A 24933-nucleotide genomic window follows, 5' to 3' on the forward strand; every position below is an offset into this window, starting at 1 on the left:
AAGTAAAACCACTGGTACAGCACACGTCCCAGTGAGGCAAGGGTGGAGGCGTTTATGGGACTTCTGTTGCTTATCTGCTGAGGCAACGGTTGTGCTGGGATATTAACCTCAGTCAGCACAGCCCACTGCTCACTGTGAGGAGATGAAAGGCTCACAGAGCAGCGCTGCCAACATCTGACGGGCTGATGTTCTTGAGCGTGCACCTGTGCTCAACACTGCTCGCACGTGGCATGAAGTCCTTAAGCTCCCCGCGGCTGGAGAACAATGCTTTCCTTCTGTTCAGCCCAAAAACAGCTATTTGGCCCTGACCAAAGACTATCTTCTGGGTAATGAAAAAACAGAAGAAACTTTGGAAGCAGCCAGCACCTGAACAGTAGCGTCTTGTTGATGGTCTTATTGCTTATGAGTGAGATCTGAAGGACATGTGCATTTTGTAGTCAGAAAAACTCCAAAGAGGCCTCCACATAACGCTACACACAGACAGCCACACATGACTCTTGGATTCTCGTTAGCAATGCATTCAGTGCGTCCCAGAAAGACACCAGACCACATATTAAGACCGGTACACACCCTTGAGGAATACTAAAAGGTTGTCAAGAGTAGTCAGTCATAAAAAATCAATTTGCCTAATATTTACTTAATGAACATTTCACTGATAACTCATCCCCTTTTGAATGTCTTTTTATCTGACCCCAAAATGAAATGGAACGAAAAGTTTAAAAGGACTAAAATCAAAACGGATGAGAAGTCTTTAGTCAGACTGCCAAAATGTCCCTTCAAGGTGTTTACAAATAACTAAAATATAAAGACAAAAAAAAAAAAAAAAAAACCCAGAACAATCTGGCCAAACATAAAATGGAAACTTAATAAATACCTATGAAAACCACAGAAATAATTTACCTAAGGGAAAATTATTTACTCCTTAAAAATAAAAAATAAAAAAAACACAAAAAACAAAAAACAAAACAACAACAACAACAAAACATACATACAGCAAAAATCCATCCTTTTTAGGTACCGGCTCTACACATTTTAACAAATACTTACAGTTGAATAACCATGACTAGAATCATAGAGGAGTTCCAACATCCTCCAAACTTCCTCCTGCCGCTTTGCATTCAATGACTCCCTCTAACCCCAGGCCCTGGCAACCACCAACTGGTTGTCCGCAGTTGGGCCTTTTCCAAAGTGTCTTATAAGTGGAATCAATATAGGACGTAGCTTCCTTCATTTAGCATGATGCATTTGAGATTGACCTATGTTCTTAGACGGATCGCTGGTTCGTTCCTCTTCATTCCTCTTCAGCTGAGTGGTACTCCACTGTCTGGATGAACCACGGTTTGTTCATTCACTCCCCACTTAAAGGAAATTTGGGTTTATTACAGCTTTGGGTGATTATAAAGGAACTACAGAATTTCACATACAGGTATTTGTGTGAACGGAGCTGTTCATTTTTCTTTGGTAATATCCAGAAGTAGGGCAGATGTGTAGTATGGTATATGCTTAACTTAGAAAGCTAACTGCCAAACTGTTTTCCAAAATGGAATTCTCATCAACAATGTAAGAATTCCAAATGCTCTGCATGTTGACTGGTACTTGGTATCATCAATGTGTGTTGCATAGTTTACTCATTCTAAAAGGTGTATAGAAATAGTTCATTGAGATTTGTGGATGTGTGTATACATACACATTGCCCTTTATTATAACTTTGAGATATAATTCACATTTCATACAATTCACTCATTTAAAATATATAATCCAATCGTTTTTAGTATATTCCCAAACCACCACCATGATAAAATTTCATCACTTTCCAGAAAACCTCATATCCATTAGCAGTCACTCTCCGTTCCACATCAAGTCGCCACCCCTATCTCCCTGTATTGACTGCATTTCTCTTATGATTAATGTTGAGGATCTTCTCATATGCATTTTTGTCATCTGTACATCTTCTTTGGAGAAACGTCTATTCAGATCCTATGTCTATTTTTTAAAACTGAAGTATAATGAACATACAGTGTTATATTAGTTTCAGGTGTATTATATACTGATTCAACAATTCTGTACATTATTCAGTACTCAACCCAGTAAGTGTACCCTTAATCTTTTTTATCTCACCCACCTTTCTACCCCTTCCCCTCTGGCAACCACCAGTTTGTTCTCTATAGTTGAGTCTGGTTTTTTGTCTCTTTTCATTGTCTGTTTTATTTCTTAAATTCCACATATGAGTGAAACCATATGACAGTTGTCTTTCACTGACTGACTTATTTCACTTAGCATTATACCCTCTAGATCCATTCATGTTGTTGCAAATGGTAAGGTCTCGAAGATTTCATTCTTTTTCATGGGAATGATTCAGCCATATATAGCACATCTTCTTTATCCATTCATCTATCAATGAACAGATGGGTTGCCTCCATATCTGGCTATTATAAATAATGCTGCAATAAACGTAAGCATTCATGTACCTTTTTGAGTTAGAGTTTCCATTTTCTTTTGGTAAATATCCAGTATGGCATTACTGGATCATAATGGTAATTCTATTTTTTAATTTTTTGAGGCAACTGCAGAATGTTTTCCACAGTGGCTGCACCAATTTGCATTCCCACCAACAGTGCATGAGGGCTCCATCTTCTGCACATACTTGCCAACACTTACTATTTCTTGTCTTTTTGAGGTATCTCACTGTAATTCTGATTTGAATTTTGCTGATGGTTAGTGATGTTGAACATATTTTCAGGTGTCTGTTGGCCATCTGTCTGTCTTCTTTGGAAAAATATATTTTCACGTTCTCTGCCCACTTTTTATTTTTTTTTCAAGTTTTTATTTAAATTCCAGTTAGTTAATATGCAGTGTAGTATTAGTTTCAGGTGTAGGATTTAGTGATTCAACCCTTCCATACAACACCCCATGCTCATCACAAGTGCACTCTTTAATCCCCATCACCTGTTTCACCAATCCTCCCATCCACTCCCCTCTAGTAACCATCAGTTTTTTCTTTTTAGTTAAGAGTCTGTTTCTTGGTTTGCCTCTCTTTTTCCCCCTTATATTCATTTGTTTTGTTTCTTAAATTCCACATATGAGTGAAGTCTGTCTTTCTCTGATTGACTTATTTTGCTTAGTATAATGCTCTCTAGTTCCATCTACATTGTTGTAAATGGCAAAATTTCATTGTTTTTGATGGCTAAATAATATTCTAATATATGAATATTAGATAATATATTAGAATATATATATACTAGATAATATATTAAAATAATATCTATAAATACACACACACAAACTCCACATCTTTATCCATTCATCAGTTGATGGACATTTGGGCTCATTCCATAATTTGGCTATTGTTGATAATGCTACTATAAACATTAGGATGCATATATCCCTTCAAATTATTATTTTTGTATCCTTAGGGTAAATACCTAGTAGGGCAATTGCTGGATCATAAGGTAGTTGTTTTAACTTTTTAAGGAAACTCCATACTGTTCTCCAGAGTACTCTGCCCATTTTTTCTTCTTCTTATTATTATTTTTTTAAGATTATTTATTTATTTATTTGACAGAGAGAGATCACAGTAGACAGAGGCAGGCAGAGAGAGAGAGAGGGAAGCAGGCTCCCTGCCGAGCAGAGAGCCTGATGCGGGACTCGATCCCAGGACCCTGAGATCATGACGTGAGCTGAAGGCAGCAGCTTAACCCACTGAGCCACCCAGGCGCCCCAACTCTGCCCATTTTTTAAATTGGATTGTTTATCTGGTGTCAAGTTCTTTATATATAGCCTGCATATTAACCTCTTATTGGATATACTATTTGCAAGTATCTTCTCCCATTTTTGTTTTAATGATGGTTTTCTTTGTGTGCAGAAGCCTTTTATTTTGGTGTAATCCCAGTATTTTAATTTTGCTTTTGTTTCTCTTGTCTGAGGAGACATCCCTAAAAAAATGTTTCCATGGCTAAAGTCAAAGAAATTACTGCTTATATTTTCTTCATGTTTCAGGTTTAGGTCTTTAATCCGTTTTGAGTTTATCTTTGTGTTTGGTGTAAGAACAGGGTCCAGTTTCATTGTTTCTCATGATGTCGTCCAGCTTTCCCAGCACCATTTGTTGAAGAAACTGTCATTTCTCCATTGTATATTCTTTTTTTTTCTTAAAGATTTTATTTATTTATTTGACAGAGAGAGATTACAAGTAGGCAGAGAGAGAGAGAGAGGAGGAAGCAGGCTCCCTGCTGAGCAGAGAGCCCGATGCGGGACTCGATCCCAGGACCCCGAGATCATGACCTGAGCCGAAGGCAGCGGCTTAACCCACTGAGCCACCCAGGCGTCCCTCCATTGTATATTCTTGCCTCCTTTGTTGTAGATTAACTACAGGGTCTTTGGTGGCTCTACACAAATTTCTGTATATTCTTGCCTCCTTTGTTGTAGATTAACTACAGGGTCTTTGGTGGCTCTACACAAATTTCTGTATTATTTCTTCTAGTTCTATGAAAAGTGTAGTTTGTATTCTGAGAGGGATTGCATTAAATCTGTAGACTGCTTTGGGTAACACAGACATTTTAACAAAATTGGTTCTTCTAATTCATGTGCATGAAGTATCTTCCCATTTGTATCTTCTTCAATTCCTTTCATCAGTGTTTTATCCTTTTCAGAGTATGGATCTTTCTCCTCCTTGCTTAGGTTTATTCCTAGGTATTTTATTATTTTAGTGCAACTGCAAATGGGATTGTTTTCTTAATTTCTCTTTCTGCCACTTCGTTTTTAGTGTATAGAAATGCAATAGATTTGGGGGGAACACTTACATAGGATTTATTTTATATAAAAACTGAATCATATTACATGCTTTAATTTACAAGTTGGTTTTTCCAGTGAACAATAAAACATGAGCATCTATCTCATCAGGACAACAGACATGGCTCAAACACATTCTTTCTAATAGTCATATACTGTTCCACAGTTCTTCAGTTGATAAACATATAATGTGTTTATACTTCTGACATCAGTGCTGCAGTCAGCTCCTATACATACACATTTATTTATATGGGATAAAAATCCCAAAGTGGCTTCCCAGACATAAGTCATAGTACTTTTAATTTTAACCAATTGTGCCAGATTAATTCGCAAAGATTGTAGCAATTAATATTTTACTAACACTAGATGTTATTTTTTTTAAATTATAGGCCCATTTCATGTGATGTGGTGAGTACTGTACAATATTATATGCAGCTGAAGAATTATCAAACTCTACTTCTGAAACTAAAGATGTACTATTTGTTGGCTGATTGAATTTAAATTAAATAAATTGTAGGTCAATTTAATGTTTTAAAAAATGGTTTCTGGCTCTACTTACATTTGCATATTTAAGATCATTTGTGTTATTAAACATCTTTTTATTTGCTCATTTTCCATTTTAATTACTCTCTTGTACATAGCTTGTTGAATTACTTCAATTATTTTACTGGACTACTTGTCTTTTTCTTGAATAAGATTGGTAAGAAATTAAGTAAAACGCATTTCCTCAAACTTGAAATTTTCTCTTTTTCTAAATCATTGCTTTATGTCATTTTCTAACATGTGAAATATTTTAATTTTGGTGTTCAGGTTTTTTATTATTTTGAGGATTCTGGAGTCCTTGATTTTATGAGAGGATGGCTCAGATGTTAAGTTTACATACAAATTTTAACGGATTTTATTGTAATATTTCAGTTTTTAAAACCATTTATTTATTATTATATAAATAAAGACAATTCAGCTTACTCTTGCAAATTGATAGTAATTATTTATATTTATTGTGTTTAAGCTTTGTCTAGGAAGTCTAAAATAATTTTGAATTAGTAATAAAAATATACTTTTTCTTTTCTTAGGATCTAATGGAGACGGTTACAGTATTTCACCATATACAGTGTGTACTATTGATTTTGGGTAGGCTTTAACATTTTTTTTTTTTAAGATTTTATTTATTTATTTGACAGAGAGAGATCACAAGTAGGCAGAGAGGCAGGCAGAGAGAGAGAGGAAGGGAAGCAGGCTCCCTGCTGAGCAGAGAACCCGATGTGGGGCTCGATCCCAGGACCCTGAGATCATGACCTGAGCTGAAGGCAGCGGCTTAACCCACTGAGCCACCCAGGTGCCCCGGCTTTAACATGTTTAAGCAATTTATTTTTTAATGAGTTTTTATTTGGCATGAGCTTTCATGAAATGCAACAGATTTATGTATACTAATTTTGTATCCTACAACTTTACTGTATTTATTTATCAGTGCTAGTAGTTTTTTGGTAGAGTCTATAAGGTTTTCTACATATAGTATCATGTCATTTGTAGTTAGTGGAAGTTTTATTTCTTCCTTACCAATCTGGATGCCTTTTATTTCCTTGTCTTGTCTAATTGCTATGGCTAGTACTTCTAGTGCTATGTTGAATAAGAGTGGTAAGAGTGGACATCTTTGTCTTATTCTTGATCTTAGAGGAAAGGCTCTCAATTTTTCCTGATTGAAGATAATGTTAGCTGTGGTTTTTTCACATGTGGCTTTTATTATGTTGAGGTATGTTTCCCCTAAACATACTTTGTTGAGAGTTTTTATCGTGAATGAATACTGTAATAATTTATATGGTGTTTTATAGTTCAGAATATATTTCCTTGTTCAAACTTCAAAATGATGCTATAACATGGTTTTTTATTTTTAGTATTTATAAAAGCATTTTAAAGACTTATAATTATTAATACATTTAATGTGATGAAAGTAAACAAGAAAGAAATATACTGGAATTCAATAAAAGAAACACTGAAGAACTTTCAGGCTGGAAAAGAACTATATCAGAAGCACTGAACACATTTTAGTCTAGTTTCATCAGACACTTCAAATCATGGAAAATGTTAAACATTCATTTTATTTTCAGTTGATCCACAACAAACCTAGTAGTAGGCAGTGAAGGAATCATCTGACAGGTGATGAAAATAAGGTTCATCATAATGACTTGTTCAAGAACACAGAGCTGGTAAGTTAAAGAGTCAAGATTAGAACCTGGGCTTGTTTTTGTTTGTTTGTTTGTTTTTGTTTTGTTTTGTTTTTAACCTCATGTTAAGGAGACAAAATCCAAAATCCAGAAGCTGAGAGTAGAATTTAAGGCCAGGGAGGTCAGGGTCACATAGTGTAACTTGAGGGTCAGAAATCAGAATTCCCAACTGCTTATTAGGATAGAACCCAAACCAGATAAATTCACTGTATACCCACATTTTCTAGAATGCATCAAAACTATAATGGATACACATATTTCTGCTGCCCCAAATTAACCTGATATCCTAAATATTCAAAGGGATTTATATGAATCTTCTCATATTGAAAATCTAAAATCAACAAAATTGCTAGATTAAATTGGCCATTTGACATGAATAAGATGATAGAATAACAAATACTAAGGTTAAGTACAACAAAACTTAATATAGTTAAATTTCAGAAAGTTAAGCCCAAGGAACCTCATGTTAGTCTTACCTAATGTTTTATATACCTTGCAAGATATAAACTCATACTTTCTTACCATGATATTGTAGTTGATATTAATGGTCTTATCTTCATAGGGGTCATTCATCTGAACAGGTTTAACATCATTCTTTCCTTTCCTTATGACATCATAGATGGGATTTCGAGGTTGTTGGTTTTGTAGAATTTTTTTCAGTTGCTTTTCCAGAAGTTGTGGAGCATTGTTAACTATTTCAAAAACTCCAAAATCCACATTAAATCTAATTGCCTCTGAAAAGGTCTGCAAAATAAATTTGCAAAAATAGACCTTAAATTTCTATAAACCAGAAACTCTAAGAATACTTGACACTTAATAAATGCATGCACACACACACACACAAAGACACACACACACACACACACACAGTTTTGTGTACTTAATCATTAGCTCTTTAGGAGCTTGGAAATCTCTTACTACAGATAAGGGAACCCACTGAATCCTTCCTTTCCGATGTACTTACACCAAGAAGTCAGGATGTATTACAGCAGAAATTCCCTTTGCATAAACATCTTATCCCTGTGCTTTTTTGGAACTAGAAAGAAATACACACCTGGTCTCTATGAAGCAATGTTATTCTCTTAGGAGGGGGTGGATTACTAGGGAAGAATGAGTAAAGGAAGAAGAAATAACACTCCCGTTATCTCTTTCATCCCCAGGAGCCATGAAAGCTAAAGTCTCCCTTGCCCAAAAGGATAAAATTAAGTACAATGTGTTCTTCATTTAAGACTATTTCAACACCATTCCTGTCACTGTGAAAAAAAAGAAAGAGAGAGAGAGTGAAAGACAATAACATTTCTGAGCATTTCTCAGTAATTACTAAATGCTGCCAACTTTTATTTAAAGTCAGTCTGTTAATATACAACAGTCAGGCGTCTTGAGTTTAAATGCCAGCTTGCCAATAAGTAGCTCTGGGACTTTGAGTGAATCTTTAAACATGTTTGGAGCCTCCATCTCCTTAACAAATAAATAGGGGATTGGCTGTCTTGTGTCTTTTCCCATTTTGCCCTCTACATCTAGAATCAGGTTCCTCTTTCAGAATTTGAACTTATTCTAGAATACCTTTCATGAACTATGTACTTGTATAGATTAATTTATATATTTTTAGCTAGGTGATAGAAGACATCAAGCCCTTCCCCTTGGATCAATAACTGTTCTAGGGAGAGAATCAATTCTTTCAATTTTACTAAGAGATTGCTAGATATAGTTAAAATTTAATGAATGGCAGGATGTCATAAAATTGGAGTTAGAAATATGTATGTGCATATGTATAATTATCCACATATGTGTGTGTGTATATATACATATTCTTCTAATGTCAGGTAACATCACATCTCTAAAGTCTGACTGACTCCCCTTCTGAGGAGTTTAATGTGCATGGACAATAAAGTTCAATATGGGAGAGCCGGAGTGACTCAGTGGGTTAAGCCTCTGCCTTAGGCTCAGGTCATGATCTTTGGGATTGAGCCCTACATCGGGCTTCTGCTCAGCAGGGCCCCTGCTTCCCCCTCTCTCTCTCTGCCTGCCTCTCTGCCTACTTGTGATCTCTCTCTGTCAGATAAGTAAATAAACTTTAAAAAAAAAAAAAGTTCAATATGAATGGCAGTCTACAGGCCTAAAGGCCTCAGGGCTAAGACTTCTCCCTCAAAAATGACAAGTATAGCTCAATGGACAAGTACCAACAATTACAAGTATAAGATTTCTTCAATAAACATATTTGATTGCATCTGTCTTTCAAACATGAGATTCACACAGGCATCACTTATCTGAATGTCAAATATTATCTCTGAATTATACTATCACTAAACTAAACAGATTAATGAGTCTGCTGATAACGGAGTCAAGATTCAATGGGTAGGAGAAAGGAACTGAATTGAACTTGGTAGAAAATGGACATAAAATATTAACCAGAGAGGGGAAAATGGTGTAGTTGATGGCAAAAGACCATCTGGAAAAGATTTCTTCTAGTTCTGAGTATCCAGGGAATAAGAGAGCAGGTTTGGCCTTTGTTTGTTTTCCTTTCTTATTTCTGCCTCTTACCCTCACACCTGGTAGACAGAGGAACACAAAGCTATGAGAATCCAAAGCAAAGAATGCCAATTAGTTCTATGAACAAATAAAACATCTCCTACTACCCAAGTTGAAAAAATACTGCTCCAGTAAAAAAAAATTAAAAAAAAAAAATTAGAGGGACTGTGATGCTCTGAGCCCCTGAGTAGTCAGTGTTACTCATTAGTAAACAGTGACTGTACAGTGGGTAGAATACTAGGACTGACAAGAACTACTGTTTCCTGGACTTCTACCTAATGTGCCAGGTGTGTGACAGACACTTCAAATGCTCTATCTCGAATCCTTCCACATCCCTGTGATCAGTCTTTATAGAAAGTGGACCCTCACGATGGTTATATGATAGGCTATGGATTCAGAGCTACAAAGTGCTAGATTAGGGCTATCAAAACAGGTCTATCAGGTCCCAAAGACAGCACATTTCCCCTTCTTTACCATCCTATTGTCTCACATATGATAAAACTAACGCACACTCACCTCCCTCTCTAGGTCAGGCACCGTGCTAAGCAATATCCTTATACAGTTCACGGAACTGGGGTTCAAACCAAGGTGTTTAACCAGTAAAGACACAGAGTCTTAATGCAGCATGGTGTACGTGGGTCATTGTAAGCAGTTCCACCCAGTTAGAATATAACTAGACTAGTTCATTGTTAAACAGTTTAAGGAACAGAGAAAAGACTTGAGGTGACTGAGGTAGATAGGACCAGATCATGGGAGGCTGTGCGTGGCATTTTAAAAAGCATAGGCTTATCTTGATGCTGTGGGAAACAGTGTGAAATGGGAAAATCCTAAATTGGCGAGTAACATAATCTGATTTGGGTTTTGGGAAGATTCTCCAGGTAGTAATCTGGAGTGTTGTATGTAGGCTCTGAGTTGGTGAGGCAGGAAGCTTGCATCCCACAAGCGAGAGTCATGGCTGTGCTCTGGGGAAGCTGGCTGGGACCTTCCAGCCGCTGCCATGGGAACCAGGCTCCATGTGGTAATTACTGCCTCTCTTGGATGGGTTCCTGTCCCAAGCACACACATGGCCCAGGGCAGGCTTTAAGGCAGGTAGTTAGCAATTGCTTTCATTTTCAACTCACAAAGCCAAAATGCTGCTGAAAAAGGTTAAGTAGTAATCTCTTTGTGGATTTACAGCAAGTCCTCTAGTGAGCTCGCTACAGAACTCTGGGCTCACGATGACAACCTGCTTCAAACCCAGGCCTGACACATAACGTCAGTAGGCATCCACGGATGCTGTGGATTAGCTCACTCGGGACCTGTTCCAACCTCCTGAAATGTAGAATCTGGACCACTAAAAGTTGTATCACCCAGATCCCTTGCAGGTCCCGCTTCACGTGTGATTCAGGTTCTGCTAGTGGTGTGCATGAAATGCTTGAATTCTGAAGAGAGTCTAGTGGGGAAAGAGGCAGGGTCTGCCCATCCTGAGGAAGGAAAGCTCAAGGACATAAGCACATGAAAATGAGGAAAGAAACTGGACAAAAAGAAATACTTTATGGAAAAACTAAAATAAAAATAACTAAAATAAAATAACAAGCCCATTTACTGTGTTCATGATTAAATGACATGAAATGATCCTAGTTATATTTTTAAAAGAAATGTAGCTATATGTTAAAATACTTACAATTTCTAAACTTAAGAATTTATCTCAGTGGAATTGAAATGTGATGAGATATTTACCACAGGGAAATAAGTGTTTTCCTGCCTCCTTTTTTTTTTTTTTTTAAGATTTTATTTATTTATTTGACAGAAAGGGAGAGGAGGAACACAAGCAAAGGGAGTGGGAGAAGGAAAGCAGGCTTCCTGCCAAGCAGGGAGCCCGACACAGGGCTCAACGGACTTGGGGCTCGACTTGGGGCTTGTCTTGGGGCTCGTCTTGGGGCTTGATCCCAGGATCCTGGAATCATGACCTGAGTGGAAGGCAGACGCTTAACGCCTGAGCCACCCAGGTGCCCCAAGTGTTTTCCTGCTTTATTTTTTTTTTTTAAAGTTTTATTTATTTATTTGACAGAGAGAGATCACAGGTAGGCAGAGAGGCAGGCAGAGAGTGAGAGGAGGAAGCAAGCTCCCCGCTGAGCAGAGAGCCCGATGTGGGACTCGATCCCAGGACCCTGAGATCATGACCTAAGCCGAAGGCAGCGGCTTAACCCACTGAGCCACCCAGGCGCCCGAGTGTTTTCCTGCTTTAAAAGCTATGATTTCCAGTGGCTCTCTGGAGGTCCATAGCAACACTGTGATTCTAAGTTTATAAAAGGGGTAAACAACTGATTCAAAGCTTCTCCCAGTTCACTTATTTTAACAAAAACAAAGCATGAATGCCCAAGTGCCATTAGTGTCCCAAGCAAAGAGGATACAAGCTGAATAAAACACTGTTTTATCGTCTCTCAGGAAACACAATGGTCTTTCAAGGGGGTGGGGTGAGAAGAAGAAAAAAGACCCTGTATGTTTTCTTTGTTTTTTAAGATTTTATTTATTAGAGAGAGAGGGAGAGCAGGATAGTAACAGAGAGCACAAGCAGGGGGACAGGCAGGCACAAGGAGAGGGCGAAGCAGGTTTCCTTCTGAGCAGGGAGCCCGATGTGGGGCTCAAACCCAAGACCCCAGGACCATAACCTGAGCCAAAGGCAGATGCCTAATCAACTGAGCCACCCAAGCATCCCAAGTCTGTATCTTCTGCTTTCTAATAAAATCAACCAATTCCACTGTTCTTTTGTTATTTTATTTATTCATCAATAAGTATTTATTGACTCCTTATTAAATGAGATACCATGATAGATGATACACTGTTACATTGAGTGAGCCAATTCAGAGCATTCTTCACAAAGGTCCAAATGAAAAGAACGTGACACAGATCTGGTCTCAGCTTAGGCTGATCCAACAATAAGAGAAGAAAGATGCATAAGTACACAGAGACAGTAAAGACTCATCCCATAAAGCAATGAGTCCTACAGGGGGCATATAAGGCAAAATCACATTTAGTCAAAATTACCCCTTGAAATCCTTGAGAATACCCATCACGTGCAATGTCGTCCTACCTCTCAAGAAGCTGCTCACAGTTTTCCTCTGGTCTTGAAATGGGTCGTGGATTCTTCAGTTAGGAACCAGATGAAATGGTGGGCTTGTGTTTAAAGCTCATGTAATATAGAGATGCCTGTTTAACACTAGAATCCCCCTCAGCACCATCAGTTGACTACACTAGGAAAGGCAAGCAGGGAGAGACCGCCGAGGGAGCAGCAGGCTCTCATCTTCCATCTCACACCCGCATCAGGATGCTCATGAACTGGTATATGTGTGTTTATGGATTAGTACAACAGATAAAATCATCCTCACTCTTTAAATCACCCTCACTCTCTCTGCAGAGCACAGATAATTCATTTTGAGTAATAACACATGTATATTGATGAACTGCAGCAGTTTGACATTGCTCAAGCTTACTATTCGAGGGGGGAATAAGATATAAGCCTAGAGAGAAACGCAGAGGACGAGCTCATCAGGGACTTTCTGTTACATGCCTAACTCTCAACTGAATTCTCTCCAATCCCTGGTTCTCAGACTGGGGTGCCTGGACCTGCAACATTGGCATCACCTTGGGCCCTGTAAGAAATGCAATTCCCAGGTCCCTCCCTATAATCCCGGCACTCTGTGTTAACAAATGCTCAGGTGACTCTGATGCATGTTCAAGTTCGAAAATCACTGCTTTAGGAGGACGGGGAGCCAGTGAAGAGTTTGCAACTGGGGAGAGACGGAATCCTGGTCAACACCAACTTCAACGCCCATCTCTGTCCACTATTTCCTATAGACTTTGCTGCATATTCACGTAAGTGGAGGGGCCGGCCATCTATGTTCTGTATGCAGAATAAAGAACCCTGGTTTTTATCAGGAAAAGTCTTATTGTCTGCTTTAAAAAAAAAACAAAAAACTCTCTCATGAGATTAGATCCTTTGTTTTCACCATTTTCAGCCTATCCACAAAACTCCTACAGATGGGTTAATATGTGACAGTAAGACACATGTAAGGATGGGGAGTGAGGAATGAACAATGTAGGAAGTCAGTCCTTCTCCCAAAAAAGCTGAGTAGGCTGATTCAGAGAACACTCCGCTTTTAATCATATGACAGGAAAAATCTTCAGTTTGAGCCTCAAACCCAACCCTCCACAAGCTGTTGCAGACTGCTCTTTCCCTTACTTAATTTTCTTATTTCAAGGGTATCATATTCCAAATGTTCTAAAATGCATTGACCTGAAGGTGGTGAAAGCTAACTTTGTAGTACCAGTCATCCATGTGCGAAAAATATTTTCACAGAAAAAGCAAGTGCACGAAAATATTTTTACCAGAATAAATTGCTGGTTCCACATTTCTTTGAGAAGAGGAGGGGGGAAAAAAAAACAAAAAACCTGTGAATAATTAGTGATGTGCTTAAGCTGCCAGCAGAGCACCACTGAAACTTACTGGGTGCCAAATTATTTAGCTGAACAGTATTTAAATTAAAAACTAATGACTAGGTTAATTTAATACATGTTCATCTCTGCTCCAACTCCATCTCTACTAATTGAGCTCCGAAGCTGTATTTTAAACATGCATCCTAGTCGGCAATGAAAAACATGTGACTACTTGAATATAAGAAGTCAGGCACCAATGACTTCTATCAATCTAGTTTTTATTGTCATTTTAGATGTTTAACCATGAACTATTTACTGGACACATTCGCCAATGGGATGGAAGGAGTAGTGTGCTACATAAAATGCAGGGAAAATATCCTTAGTTATTAAAAGCAGTTACATTAGGTCATTTGAGTGCTTTATGTTGGAGCTACAAAGCTTATCAAAACACCCAGAGGTGTAAACACTGAACTAAGCAGTACCACCTAGACTCCATCAACACTTTTAAAAATCAATCTCTGAGTATTTAAATTTTGGCAGCGGAAGACCCGCGCCCCGCATCCCGCTCCGTACCACAGATTCCCCAAATCTCTCCTCTCTTTCTCTCTCCTTCTACTTAACCCAACAATCCACCCAACATATAAATCCTTCATAAAGCTGCAAGAAATTATAATAGTTTACAGATTAAAGACAAAAAGTGTGGAGAATCAGTCCCAAAAAAAGAAGTTCTGGTAAAATTCCAAAGGCACATAGCTAAGTATGGTCTGGCAAACACATGACATACCTATCCTTGCAAGGAGGGTATGGAACAGGCCACCCCTCTAGCTTCTGCAAACCATAAATGTCACAAACATTCTAAACCACCCACAGAGGACCAACCTAAATCTGTATGTGGGCTCATCTACCCAATTCCACAACAGTCACTGAGCATAAAACACACAAAACAAAACCAAAAGGGAAAAAAAAAAAATGTTTTCACACTATAGCACAGAAGAAAACTTAATAAGCAAACACTTACCCATAAAGAGTTGACAGCAAAAAAAAGCAAAACAAAACAAAACAAAACAAAAACCTTCCTAGGCACCAAATGAAAACAATATCTGAATATGAACCTGGCAAGAGAACAAACAGAATGAAGTTATGAAAGCTCGGATTTGGAAAGTGCCATAATCATTTATAATAGCAGCAACTGTCCTGGATTCCCCTCATCAAAATAACATGGAGGCAGGCTACCAGCCATCAATTTCTGGATCTTACAATGTGTCCCACGTGTGTAATGGGGTAATGGAAAGGAGAAGGGTGGGAGCCAGAAAGCCTAATTCCTAGGCCCTTTTCTGCCACAATCCGGTTCTGGGACCTTGGGCATGTCACCACAGATGTGGAAGAAGACTCAGAAGTTTCAGAAATTCTAGATGACTGACTGAAGGGACATTTAGGTTGAGAATATTGCCATTTTTATCTACACTATCTCAAGCTTAGACTGTTGGGGTTTTGGGGTGGAGATGGTAGAGGAGGCAAGGCAGAAGATTAGAAGGTTTACTTGTTTATTTAAAAAAAAAAAAAAAAGTCTTACATAGAAGATGTAGAAATAAAAAACCAGAATCATCCTCAAGAAGCTTTGGGGGATATAGAAGAAAGGGACCTATCCTTGGCCCCAGGAAATTTACAATGTAGCTCCTAAGATAAAAATAAACAGAGAAGAAGATTAATCAAGTTTTCTTTAGCTGGAAAAGTGCAATCTCCCACCTGATACATATATCTCCATAAAACATTCTATCTGAAGATCTCTAGTCACAGGAAGTTTACCCCTGTGAACAATGCCAGACCTATTGTGCTGTTCTATTGTTAAAAAGCACACTTCAAACATCTTTCTTCCAGGGGAAAAGAAATCAATATCCTCATAAATGCTGGCCTTGGTTCTGCGTCTAGATTCACAAAACATGTTAACCCCTCTTCCTCAACCAGATCTTGAAATATTTGGTAAAAGCTGGTCTAATTTCAACCCTTCTACTCATTCCCCAACTGGGTTCAACACCCACATTCTTTCAACCCTTCCTCATCTGATGTGGTTTCAAGAGTGTTCATTAGCTGAGTCTCCCTAAATCTGGTTTGAAAGACCAACTCTTAACGTGAGGCATCAAGAATGGAACACAATATTCCAACTGTGTCCTGACAACTCAATATGATTCAAGAAAACACTGATTGAGTCCCTTCTATGCTCCAGACTAATATTTTTCTTGATTTTAACTATACTTCTGTTAATGCATCCTAAAAACACATTGGGTTTGTTTTAGACCATTTCAGATTACTTCAATAAAAATAAGATCAGATTTTGTTATTCAAACTATCAGTTTATTCCTCTGCTGTCAATTCTATTGACATTACAGGTAGTAGGAGAAGTTTCTGAGTCACGTGGACCTGGGTAGACCCTGTCACTTACAAGCTGAGTGACCTTAAGCTGGAAAAACACTTGTTCACTTTTGCAATGTTTCATCCAAGAACCTGATAAAAAAAAAAATATATATATATATATATTGTGAAAAAATCTGCCAATGGCAGATTTGTGTGGCACAGATTATTCTCTAGATTGACAATGATCCACCAGTCTAATTAAGGAGTGACTGCCTTCATGTTTCAGGAATGGAAGATGAAATGGTCCAGTCAGTGAACAAAAAGAAAAAGAAATGCTAATTCTGTGCCAGGCACTTAAAGATTAGCTCTTTTCACTACAACCTTATAAGACAGTTATATTGTTTTCACAAAGGAAGAAACAAAGGAACTCTAATTAAAGAATGTGTCTAAGATCACATGGGTAGTAGGCTGAGAAGCTAGGCTCAAACACAGTTCTGCCTCGTTCCTGTTCCTAACCATTACACTGGGGGTATACGTGGAAGAATACGTGTGGTCGGTGCGGGCAGGAGGAGAGGGCTGGGGTAAGGCAGGAAGGATGGTGCAGGTGACACAACCAATATGAGGCTAAAGGTAAAGCCAGGAAGGGGAGATGGAGACCACATTGCAAAGGATCTTGAACTCCATGCTAAGGAATGTGGACTTAAATCTGCAGGCTAATAAGAGTCAACCCTACTGCTATAGTTAGAGAATCCGTTCAAAGATTTGACAACTAATTTCACAGATAATGATAAGGGGTTTGGAGACAAACAAAGTAGCATAAAGGGAGCATATATTATTTTAGCCAGGATTGGAAGGGAAGGTTTCCTGAGTAGAAGTGACTTAAAGCAGGGAGAAGGTGATACAAGTATTTCAGGGATGAGCACCCCAGCCTGAAGGGCCCTGAGTACACTTGGCATATTCATGGGTGAGAAACATGAAGAGGGCCAGTTAGGCTGGGAAAGAATTAACAAGGGGAAAAGGGAGAGGAGACAAAGACCAGGGGATGAGAGGGCAAGAGCCAGATCATATAGGAATCTGGATTTTTATTCTTAATGTAGTGAGAAACCACTTGCGAGGGCTTTGAGCAGGAAGTAACATGGTTCCATTTATCTGTATTATTATTATTGTGGCTGTTATTGTTATTATGCTTTACTGAAACCATAATACATTAAACTTATGGTTCCCTAAAATGCACGTCCATGACACCCCAAAAAAGAGAGGTCAGTTTGGCACACATCTTCTCAGTAAACCCATGCAGGCTTCTCATTCTTACTCAAGTGTTTATAAACCACATATTACTAATCTGTTCTAGAACCTTGCCCAGGGCTTGGTTTGAGAATCCATCAATCTTCCTCCCCCTCTTGTCCCTAAATTCTTCTCTGGAAACCTGTGACCCCATTTTCCCTTCTCCCATAATTGGCGCGAAGCATAGGTAGTTAATAGGCAGACTGTATGGTACCATATGCAGATGCAAAGGAATGGGAGATGGTAGGGGTTGGGGGGGTGGAGAATGAAAAACAGAAGGATTTGGAGAGACAGAAAACGGGTGAGAAGTGTCCCCAGTGGGCTGCAGGGGACATACGAGAGGGTGAAACTGCAGGGGTCTGCTGGGGTGGGATGAACCCATGACTGAAGAGACACTCTGTCATCTCATCTAAACTGTGAAAGGAATCACACAAAAATGATAACGTTGATCCTGACTGGATGGCAAGACTGTGGCTTATTTTTTCTTACACTTAAGATAGGTTTTCCCTAGTGTTCCTGTATCAGTTCTGTAATTTAAAATAGATTTAAAGGGGGCGCCTGGGTGGCTCAGATGGTTAAAATAGATTAAAAAAAAAAGAAAGGAAGAAAGAAAGGGGAATTTACATTCTGGAGCAAGTAAAAGTCAAGATAATCACAAATCTTGAGACAATGAAATAGAAATCTTGAGAAGCTGCAATCAGACCCATTAGAGGGATTTTTTTTTCTTTAAAATGTCCCCAAATTGGAGGAAGAATGGAGAATCCAGAGCCTGGAGGAAAGACTACATAATCTGGAAGAGTAAAATTCTGACAGTTTTGTGATACTGCTGGGGTTTTTATCATATAAAACTGGATGATAAAAGTTGAAAAATCAGACCAAATAAGAACCCATCAGGTATCCTACAATATCACTCAGGCCTGTTGCTGGAAAGAGAAAGGTGTCTCAACCCCCATACTGTTTCCAGAGGCCCAGGTCGGCCAAAAGGAAGAGGGAACACAAATTCTTTTGGAAAAAAGAAAATAAGACAAAATAACAAACCTGCACACATAGATACATACAGACATAGAAAAACTAATCTAGGCGAGAAAGGGCACCTAGTGTTTTCCTTTTAAAAGACATTTTCAATGGCTAGGCTTTAAAAGGCTTTACATACTATTGCCCCACTCCCTTTAAAATTACTTGTGGGGTGCTTGAGTGGCTTAGTCAATTGAGTGCCCTACTCTTGATTTCGGCTCAGGTCATGACCTCGGGATCTTGGAGTCAAGCCCCAGGTTAGGCTCCATGATCAGCGGGGAGTCTACATCAGGATTCTCTCTTTCCCTCCCTTCCTCCCTCTGCCCCTCCCCCTCCCAGCACTTTCTCCCTCCCTCCCTCTCTATCAAGTAAATAAATAAATAAATCCTTAAAAATAAATTTAAGAAAATAAAATAACTTGTGACTCTTTTATATTCCAAAATTTCCCTCGTAAATGTTAATGAAAAAAGGTTTTTGCATTTTTATAACAAATAATGAAAATCTTATCTTTTATCTGACATTCCTGATTAACTTTATTTACTAAGTAATGTGTTTTTATGCACTTCCATCTCACTTTTCCCAACCCTCTGCAATGCATAGTCTATCGGTCACTGCTCCTTAAGATGAAAAATCTATTATTTGGAAAAAATTAAAATTCAAATAAATAAATATATATATATATACATATTATTTTGCATCCACCTATGTCTTATTTACTAATGATATTAAATGCTAGTTGACTTAAACACAAATTACACTTTAATATCTGTCCAAGGGGATGCCAACAATTGCCTAAAGGCAAGAAATATAGTTTCTTAATTTTTTTGATATTTTGTCCTTACCTCCTCTGTTCAAAGTCAGCAATGGTGTCAAATACAACAGCATCAGATTTTGTACAGAAGACTTTTTTTCCTAGTTTAGCCATATTTTTTATTACTATTTATTTAATTTTTGTACAGAATACTTTTAATGGCTATAAAAATTCCAGCTTTCATATCATCATCCATCCATTCATTCATCTTTATTGTATATAATTGACTCAGCTTTCTTCAGTAATTCCTAAATATGATTCAAACCCAAATGATTAACTCCATAAAAAGATACGAACTTTACCTAAATGCTTTAATTAAAAAACACTATCCCTGATAAATTTGTCTTACAAGATAATCCAGTAATTACAGTATTTTGATTTTGCTTTGATAATTAGTTCCGTAGAACGTAATAATACACTCACTGGAAGGCTAAGGAATTCATTAAAGTAGTCCACAAGGAAATCATCTGTTGCCAAAAAATCTTCCTGCAAAAACATAAAACACAATATTATGCTTATACTAAGGTGTTTTAAAACATGTCAATATTATTCTCTAATTCTGCTTATCAATAGATTATAAGGTAGATCTTCAGATCTTTTTTAGTCTGTCCACAGCGAGTCCTTGCTATAAACAGAATACAGTGCTACAATCTCTGGAAGGAAGACACAACAAAATAAAACAGAGCATACTCTTCAAAGATTTTGCTAGTATGCCAAAGTGGAAAACAGAGCTCGTGAAAAATACAGCACACTACATAAACGAAATGTAGTACAAACCATCATACACAGTCAATTTCCCACAAACTTATTTTCCTACATTGATGTATATATATTATTTATATTTATATTATATATATTTCATAAAAATCATGGCAGAATCAATAAAGGCAGAACCAGTGTTCAGAGTTAAAATGAAATTCCAAATGTATATTTCTTAAATTGACCCCATGGAAGTGATAAACCAAGGAAAGAAAATACTCTACTGCTTCCTCCTCAGAATGAGATAGCTTTAGTAATTTGCATTGTTTAACTTTTACGTGAAGAAACTTTGACAATGCATGTGTTCTAAGCATAGAGATTGTATATATTTTTTCAATAACCATCTCATCCACCAACATAGTCGCTTTTAAAATTGGCAAAATTGGAAAGCCACTGCCAAGAACAAATTCTCTCTTCCAAATAAAACACCTTATTTTGTTAGCAATTGTTTCCATTGTGTCAAAAGCACATCAGGGCATACTCTGTTATATAGAACATGTGTTTATTTTGTTATCCATAATTATATTTCCACTTTGCAAATCTAACATGAAAGTTGACAATATGTCACAATGCTATTATTTCCACATGGCTGATTATTTTCTTCTTATATTGGTCAATTTAAAAAATTTGTTGAATATAACGTTGTGGTAAAAGGAAGATACTGTAGAATATTGGAAAATACATTTTTCAGGGTAATTTCTTTAAGTATCTGTAGTGCAATTGGAAAATAGGGTGATAAATAACTAATAGGACGTATATCAAGAATTTACTAAAAATCTGTGAGCTTTTAAAACCACACCAAACTAAGGATTTCATTTACTAAAAATCTCAACTGATTAGAACAACAACAAATAACCTAGGATCTCATAAATCTTTTACATTCATAGTAGTGCCTCAGTAATATATTCTCTAAGCTCTGACTCCTGAAGATCCAAAAAAGCAGAACAAAGCAGGTAACATCTGGTGAAAGCTCCATACAGCTAATAAGCTTTCAAATTTTACCTTTCAAAGTGACTTTAATTTTCTGGACTTTATTTAGTGAACTGCCTACTCTCTGCTAACTCTTGGGAGAAATCAAATGAACTTAAACAATTTTAGGAGCTCCAAGATGGAAGAAGGCACTATGTACCACAATAAGGGTGACCAAACTGCACTCCTGGGCTCATGATCAAAAAAATCTGCAGGGGCGCCTGGGTGGCTCAGTGGATTAAGCCGCTGCCTTCGGCTCAGGTCATGATCTCAGGATCCTCGGATCGAGTCCCACATCGGGCTCTCTGCTCAGCAGGGAGCCTGCTTCCCTCTAACTCCCTCTCTGCCTGCCTCTCTGTCTGCTTGTGATCTCTCTCTGTCAAATAAATAAATAAAATCTTAAAAAAAAAAAAATCTGCAGATGGGGAGCGTGAGTATTTTTAATTAATAACAGTGGTGGAGTACAGTCCCTTGCTAATTTCTCTAAAATAGCATCGTATTTTTAAATTTCATCTCTAAAACAGAACGTATATTTCACAGAGTCAGGTGGACCTATGTATTGCCTAGAATTTGGCTGGCCACATAGCCAGAAACTTCTACCTAATCCTCAGATTCATATATTCATTTCCTGATGCCTCACCCTTCTCAGAGACTATAACTCAGTGATTTCTAAACTCTCTGTGATGAAGTAACTGTTTTGTTTCCTTCCCTAATCCTCAAGTTTCAGACAAATAACTTGTAAAATATAGTAAGAATGGATTAACTAGAAAATGAAATAAAAGATATACATAATATAAAAGGCCAATTGTTGATTACTAAGTTCCATAGATAAACGCATACTGTCAACACACCATAAAGTTTCTAAGCATTTTCTCTCGATTTCTGACTCATCTTAGCAAGGACTAAGAGTCTTGGGCGGCTCTGGTCCACAGACCTTCATCAAGCAGCAGTGTCCCAACACCCTGGTGAGCAGTTTGTTTCCAGTAACCTTGGGTCCCCCTGAAACCGAGCCACATGGTAGGGCCTTTCCTGGGCTTCAGCCACGCCCTTGGGTTTGCATCCACAACCACAGAAACTCAAAGTATTCAAAAACATCAAAATCTGGATTTCTTTTCTGAAGTTTTATCTTAATTTCTCCCCATATGAAATACCAGCACTCCTGCTGCTATTAGGAAAGTTCTGCAATAGAAATAAGCATGAGGGGCACCTGGGCGGCTCAGTGAGTTAAGCATCTGCCTTCAGCTCAGGTCATGATCCCAGGGTCCTGGGATGGAGGCCCCTGCTGGGGGTTCTGCTTCTTTTCTGCCCCTCTCCCTGCTCTCTCTCTCTCTCTCTCTAATTCTCGCTCTTGCTCTCGCAAATAAATAAATAAAATCTTTTAAAAAAAGAAGAAGAAGAAGAAAGAAGCATGGTCTTCGAGTGCCATTTTCTCTGTCCTTCTGCTGCGCTTTAACAGGAAGGCCTGCACTTCTCTAAAAAAATGAGCATTGGGGAGCCTGGGTGGCTCAGTGGGTTAAAGCCTCTGCCTTCGGCTCGGGTCATGATCCCAGGGTCCTGGGATCAAGCCCCACATCGGGCTCTCTGCTCAGCAGGGAGCCTGCTTCCTCCTCTCTCTCTGCCTGCCTCTCTGCCTACTTGTGATCTCTGTCTGTCAAATAAATAAATAAAAAATCTTTTAAAAAATGAGCATTACTTTCCCACTGAAGTTTCTAGACCAATGCATTCAGACATCTTGTCATAACAAGAATCTTGATTCAACCCTTGACTTACTATTTCTTTATCCTTATTTATCAAGGATCTTAATAAACCCTTTATTCTCAAAACTCTTTATTTAAAAAAAATTTTTTTCTAAGGCCTTGATCTAAAGAAGCAGCTCAGTTTCTCTAGTAAGTCTTCACAATCTAGTCATGTGGCTCTATTAAAAGGAACTAAGTCGCCATATTTGGGATTAATATATTCCAAATAACCAATAAACTGGTGATGGTTATTAATGGTATAATCAAGAAGAACATGGAGTTGCAATCAATTCCTCCATTACATCATTCCATGAACCCGGCTGCAAAATTTGCAACACAGATTCTCCGCTGAATGATGCAATGGAAGGCAGGAACGTTTTTTCAGAATACACACTTGAAACCTGTTTTTTCATGTACTACAGGTGTGCCATCTGTGAAAGTGAAGTCAGCTTTTCCGTTTTTAGGCCAAACTTCTCAAGTTTCTTCCTGAAAGAGGGTTAAGCTAAATAGTTTTTATGTGCTGGCTAATTATGGTGGACAAAAATTTTTTTGCTTAAAAATTTATTTTGCCGACCCTCAAATCAGATAAACTACAATTAGTTCACCACTCTAAAAGATGCAAGATATGCAAAGAAGACCTTGTAAACAAGAAGGATGACATAAGACAAAGACAGACATAAACCAAAGTCCAAGAAAGAATATGATACATACCAAAAGAAAATTACAATATTAAATGTTTCCTCTCAAAGGAAGGAAACATACTATCTGGTAGGAGGAATCAGAAGAGAGTCGAGTGGAAAAATCAGCATTTGAAATAATTTCAAATTCTATAATTAGAAATACATTTATGAGAGGCAATGATGCAGAGTACAGAGAGAAATGCATGAGCAAAGAAAGGTGGAAAGCAAAACATAGTAAAGGTGATCAGTTAGCTAATGGCAGAAGTAGAAAAATAATCCAAGTTTCCAACTTCCTTTCAAGCCATTCACACATTAAACCAAAGCCATTCGTCTAATTTCCAATGCAGAATCCAGTACTGATAAACTTTAGATTAGGAATACTGTCATCAATCAATGGATAGGACAGACCATATTTCCAAAAGGAATCCACCATATTTCCAAAAGGTGCATCCACCAGGACGCACCTATTTTTGCTGTTTCCTCCTAAAGTACACATAGCCTTTCTTTTCTCCTTTCTAAACAGAGCTTCCCACTAGGATGCAATGACACAGTGATGTGCAGACAACAGAATTCAAGTCAAAGTGGACCTCTTCATCCTTCAAGGCAACCAGGCACAGCCAGGGGTGACTAGAGCTCCCAAGATTGTGACCTCTGGTTTGGGACTCCTCGTGTCCATCTCCCTCCCCTGGAGAAGGCAACTGATGAGTTATATCCCACACCCACTGCTCCTCTGTAAAATGCTGAGCATAGCCAAGGAGTTGCTCAAGCTCCTAGACATAGATTTATTAGCTATCTGCAGAGCATATCAGTGTCCCACGAAGCTGCCAGAAGAGTCTGTTTGAGATGTCCAAGAAAACAGTGCACAGCCGAAGGTGCTGACAGCCTGGAGGAAGAGGGAAAGGGAGACCATGGAAGGCTGCAGATGATCACCCCAAATCTCTGCCTTCACATACATCAGATATTTATGTCTATTGGCAACTGATGTATGCCTATAGTATGCCTAGCCAAGCTAGATACAAGGTGATCACTCAAAAAAAAATGTATGCATTATGGACATTGGAAGGGTATTGCTATGGTGAGTGCTGTGAAATGTGTAAGCCTGATGATTCACAGACCTGTACCTCTGGGGCAAATAATACAGTATATGTTAATAAAAATAATTTTTTAAAAATGTATGCATATACTGTTTCATATACATAGTTTCATCATATGAAACATTTTTTTGATTGCTAAATCAATCTGTTTGCCCTAGGAAATTCTGACATTATATCTGTCATGAGAAAAATAACTATTAAATTTTAATTTCAACTCTTACAATTTGGAATGGTTACAAAAAATAGTCTAGGGGCACCTGGGTGGCTCAGTGGGTTAAGCCT

At 38.0% G+C, this 24933-nt stretch overlaps 1 protein-coding gene across 1 annotated transcript in view; it reads right to left on the bottom strand.

The window, feature by feature from the left end:
* RGS22 (regulator of G protein signaling 22) overlaps positions 1 to 24933 on the bottom strand; it is a 118269-nt gene that overhangs the window by 83883 nt on the left and 9453 nt on the right. Inside the window, exons 3-4 of the mRNA XM_059394928.1 lie at positions 19837 to 19899; positions 7530 to 7751 (exon numbers count right to left, since the gene is read on the bottom strand). Coding sequence (XP_059250911.1) covers positions 7530 to 7751; positions 19837 to 19899 — 285 coding nt within the window. The remainder of the gene's footprint in view (positions 1 to 7529; positions 7752 to 19836; positions 19900 to 24933) is intronic.

The sequence above is a fragment of the Mustela nigripes genome, chromosome 3 (genome assembly GCF_022355385.1).
Source record: "Mustela nigripes isolate SB6536 chromosome 3, MUSNIG.SB6536, whole genome shotgun sequence".
Lineage (NCBI taxonomy): Eukaryota > Metazoa > Chordata > Mammalia > Carnivora > Mustelidae > Mustela > Mustela nigripes.